The sequence below is a fragment of the Citrus sinensis genome, chromosome 1 (assembly GCF_022201045.2).
Source record: "Citrus sinensis cultivar Valencia sweet orange chromosome 1, DVS_A1.0, whole genome shotgun sequence".
Classification (NCBI taxonomy): domain Eukaryota; kingdom Viridiplantae; phylum Streptophyta; class Magnoliopsida; order Sapindales; family Rutaceae; genus Citrus; species Citrus sinensis.
The window spans coordinates 3,187,013-3,192,090 of NC_068556.1; the positions used below are offsets into that span (position 1 = coordinate 3,187,013).

Below are 5,078 nucleotides of genomic sequence, written 5' to 3' on the forward strand. Positions count from 1 at the left end.
TATCAGTTATATACTCTTAAATTTTTGTGCTATAAAAAATATTACAGTACTTTTAAGTTGTATCATTAATCTACAGTAAATTTATAATTTGTATCATTTATCTAGTAAATCGTTAGCTTTCAGCCTTCCATTAAGAAATTAACTAATTGTAGTAATTTAACCAATTTGCGTTTGTCGTTATAAAAGTACTACGAAAGTTTAAATTTACTTACTTCTTCATCTAAATTTTGTAATTGTATCAATCACCTATCAAAATGTTAAGAATATTTTAATGGAATTTAAGTATATTGGTCATTTTACCTTGTGACATCATTGATTATAAAAATCAGTTAATATTTTAGTTAACGATGGATGTAAATTACAAACTTAAGATTAAAGTTTGAAAAAATTCAATTTCTATAATATTTCTAATAACATAGTAAATTTAAAGTGGATAGTAGATAATTTCTCAAACAAAAACCTGAAATACCAAATACACATAGTTGAGAATATACACTCGCCGAAGTGCGCGTGAGTAACTTAGGAATTGGCCATTTCATAATTGATGAACTAGTGAACAATATAATTAAATAAAATAATACACAGGTTCCTACATCTGAGTCAAGCCCAAAAACAGTCAATAAACACCAAACAGGCAAACAGAACAGAAGTGCGTGGAAGCTACCATATAGGATAGAACGAGCTCCGGTGCTCATCTTAATTTTGATAATTATATTTCATTAAAGCAAATGACTGTCTGGTTGCTCAGAATCTTTAAAACGACTAAATAAGGGAAAGAATCGTTTCCCTTGTAGTGGTTTCGTATATTTTCGTGGCAACCAACAGCAAGAAGGCCCTTCACGTTATTTCTTGGTAATTTTTCAATAGCATTTAGAGTTGGTTGTTGGTTTCTGAATTGCATGTCTGTTTTGATTTTAATTCATTCTGCTAGAAATTTGATTACTGCAGTGCTTATTTCTTGATCACATGAGATCTTGCTTCTATAAATTTGCATGCTATTGATGGTTGAAGATCCTGCTTTTGGCTTTTTTTTTCTTCTTCTTTTTTTGTGTTGTTTATATTTCTTGGTTGTTTGTTTGTTTGAGTGTTGTTAATCAATGCAGTTGCATGTGAAACTTTGAGCATAAATAATGAGTTATGCTTTTATTAAAAATTGGATTCATAACATTAAGTGACTGGAGGGAATTTTTGGCTGAATTTGGATTTTGGCAACAACCGTGTGCAGGGATGATTATTTTGGTTGGAAGTCAGCCGACAGTCCAATTATCTGAATGGGTTATGAAATTCGATCCTTGTTTCAAGGGGAAACGAAGAGATTACTATGGCTTATGGGAATTATGCTTACGGTGATTGTGGCGTTCCAATATTTTGAACTTCCCTATGACCATGTTTTATCATCGGTATTTTCTACTGGTAAGGTTCCAGCACCGGCAGTGGAAAATAATAGCTTGGTGACTGGCGGTCTGGAATCTAAGTCTGAGATAGCCAGTGATGCTGTAAATGGCTTGAATTCTACTGGTACACATAATGTGCATGAGATGGCTAATGATACTAGAACCTCCAAAGCAGAGGATGCAAATCTACAAGCTGATTTTGATGATGGCGAAGATATTCACGAGGAGCCTACGAATGAGAAACTGGAGGGGCTAAATAAAAATTCCACTGTGGATACTGTCCAGAATGCAGGTAATGTGCCTGGACCAGAAAAGGGCAGAGAATCAGAACAGAGCTTTATTCAAAGAAATGATATAATGGGTGGTGATTCAGGCGGGGTTGGTCTTTCACCTATTCCTGTGTCCCCAGTGATGGATTTATCATCTAATATTACCCTACAAGGTGCAAATATTAGCACTCCTATTACAATTCATTCTAACTCATCTTCGACGGACAAGGATGCAACACCTGCTTTAGACAAGATTGAAAAACCAGCACAAAGTAGTTTGAACACATTGGGGGAGAATTCTTCTGGGGTCGATGTTCCTAAGGAGAATAAAAAGCCTGAGATTCCAACCCCTGCAGTAATCACTATCGCTGAGATGAAAAATATGCTGCTACAAAATCGTGCTTCATATCGTTCAATGGTATGCGTAAAGCTTCTGATTTTATGTTTGGAGATTTAAGTTCTGTATTGTAGTTGCTTTTACCTACATTTATGTTTCTCTGTTGTTTTATAGAGACCAAGATGGTCCTCAGCTGTTGACCAAGAGATGTTATATGCTAGATCACAGATTGAGAATGCACCCTTATTAAAGAATGATCATGAACTTTATGCTCCTCTTTATCGGAATGTTTCCAGGTTCAAAAGGTACCACAAAATCCACTGAAATCTTATCACCATTCTTTTTTACTTACCTGTTATTGCATAATTCTGTTTCCATTGATTATTTATCTTATATTTGATATACTTATTATTGCAAATTAATGCGTTAATACCTGCTATTAATTATTGTTTATAATTGGTGATATTCGTTTTATTTCTTCAAAGATACACAATCTCCTCTGTTCTTTGATTTCCAAATAATTTGCGCTGCTAAAGTTTAATGCAGAGTATAAATATCCATTACAACTTCAATGTGTAGGACTAATTAATTAGTTTAGATTTTATAATGCAATTTGCAGGAGCTATGAATTGATGGAAGAAACACTCAAAGTTTATGTTTACAAAGAAGGACAAAGACCCATATTACATGAGCCAGTGCTGAAGGGAATATATGCTTCAGAGGGATGGTTCATGAAGCAGCTAGAAGCTAACAAACAATTTGTTACTAAAGATTCGAGAAAAGCTCACCTGTTTTACTTACCTTTTAGTTCTCGGATGTTAGAAGAAACCTTATATGTGCAAAATTCTCATAATCATAAGAACCTTATTCAATATTTGAGGAACTATGTCAACCTGATTTCAGCCAAACATAATTTCTGGAATAGAACTGAAGGAGCAGATCATTTCCTCGTTGCTTGCCATGATTGGGTATGTTTTTCGTGTTTGAATTGTACTAAGTATACGTTGGTTAGGTGCATCTGGGATCTTCATGAATTTCAAAATTTTACATTTCATTATTTGTGATGATAATTTATCAGTTTAGTTTGCAATTGCATTCAATATGACTTAATTAAACGAGAAAATTTGTAACTAGGATAAGTGAATGATGCTTACTTCTTGGGTTGTGAGTAATGACTTTATTCAAAAGATGAACATGTAACTTCAAATGCTTCGCATATTTAAATGAAATGATGTTTATTTTAGTGTTTCCAGGACTCATTCCCCTTAACTTGCTTTTTCTAATAATTGCATATTTGCAGGCCCCAGCTGAAACAAGGATAATCATGGCCAACTGCATTAGAGCCCTCTGCAACTCCGATGTTAAAGAAGGCTTTGTATTTGGCAAGGATGTAGCTCTTCCGGAGACATACGTGCTCTCACCTCAGAACCCTCTTAGGGCGATTGGCGGAAAACCTGCTTCACAGAGATCGATCCTGGCTTTCTTTGCTGGAAGAATGCATGGCTATCTACGCCCCATTCTATTACACCACTGGGAAAATAAAGATCCTGACATGAAAATATTTGGTCAAATGCCCATGGTTAAGGGCAAGGGCAAGGGCAAGGGTAAGGGCAAGCGGAAGGGCAAAATGGATTACATCCAGCATATGAAGAGCAGTAAATATTGTATCTGTGCAAAAGGTTATGAAGTCAATAGTCCCCGAGTAGTGGAGGCCATTTTCTACGAATGTGTTCCAGTAATCATATCTGACAATTTTGTGCCTCCATTTTTCGAGATACTGAACTGGGAATCCTTTGCTGTTTTTGTCTTGGAGAAGGATATTCCAAATTTGAAGAACATACTCCTTTCCATCTCAGAGAAGAGATACCGTAGGATGCAGATGAGGGTCAAAAAGGTACAGCAGCATTTTCTTTGGCATCCTCAGCCTGTTAAATATGATATCTTTCATATGTTACTCCATTCAATTTGGTATAATAGAGTTTTCCTAGCAAGAGCCAGGTAACGACAATAAGTTGCAAGTTAAACAAATTTGTATAGTTGGAGGTATTTTGAAAGAAGCCTTAATTGGGGAAGTGAAAGAAGATGAAATGAATGGATTAATATTAGGAAATTTTGTTGTAATAATAGTTGCTACAGATATTTGTTGTTTATGGATTGAATGAAAGAATGAGTTATTTTTGCTGTATGCATATGCCTTTCAGTTCGTGTCTTGTTAAAAGCCTATAATTTTGAAGTTATTAAATTCTTGTGGCTAATTTTTTATTCGATTCATGTGGTGAACGTGTCTTGTGTGCGACTCTTTTAAGTTCCATAGCTTTTCTCTTTTTTTTTTTCCAAGGAAGAAAAAAAAAAAAAAAAACAGTCGTGGGGTTAAACTCCTAACGAAACTATTTGTATAGTTACATTTGAAATTGAGATTGGACAGTTATAACTTTTAAGATACAACACTAAAATATTTGATAAATACTAACTGTTGTATCTTGAAAACTATGTTAATATGATTTTTTATTTTTATAATAAAAAAATATTACATCTTTAATAATTTTGTCAAAATTATTATTTAAAATTTATATTTACTATATATTATTAATTTCAGAGTTACACTTTTTTTTTTTCACAGCAGTTGTATCTTAAAAATTACAGCACGCAATTTCGAACAGGACCTCAGTTTATTAGTTTTTGTAGGGGCGCTTTTGTGACTACTGATGTGAATATGTAGTAGCTTTTAATCGTTTAAGGGAAGAACAATTGCAAAAAGATATATAAATAAGAAAGAAAATTATAGAAAAATAAGTTAAAATGGGGCGTGGGTGTTTAGTACCTTTATTTTGAGTTAAGTATTTGTTTAATCATTATATTTTGAAAAATATTTAAAAACACACTTATTATTAAATATATGATATTCTTTTTTTAATAATAATTCCCTTACAATTGACATTAAGAAAAAATGATAACATCAAATTTGAAGTAAATCTTTTGATTATTATTTAACACCAAAAATAAAATAAGAAATAAAGTAAATTTTTTAATTATTATTTTAATTTTAGGGTTAATTTAGTAACTTAAATTTTTATAGAT

The 5,078-nt window shown here is 32.9% G+C and overlaps 1 protein-coding gene across 2 annotated transcripts; it reads left to right on the plus strand.

The window, feature by feature from the left end:
* Positions 1 to 601: 601 nt before the first annotated feature.
* On the plus strand, positions 602 to 4,185 carry LOC102610067 (probable glycosyltransferase At3g07620). 2 transcript variants are annotated; one of them, XM_006475981.4, is made up of 5 exons: positions 602 to 852; positions 1,226 to 2,081; positions 2,175 to 2,305; positions 2,599 to 2,968; positions 3,301 to 4,185. In XM_006475981.4, exons 2-5 carry the CDS (start codon positions 1,272 to 1,274, stop codon positions 4,000 to 4,002), a joined length of 2,013 nt encoding a protein of 670 aa, XP_006476044.1. In that variant the 5' UTR covers positions 602 to 852; positions 1,226 to 1,271; the 3' UTR covers positions 4,003 to 4,185. The 2 variants fall into 2 exon arrangements, with proteins under 2 accessions (XP_006476044.1, XP_006476045.1); XM_006475982.4 differs by having other exon boundaries at positions 604 to 852; positions 2,620 to 2,968.
* Positions 4,186 to 5,078: the final 893 nt, after the last annotated feature.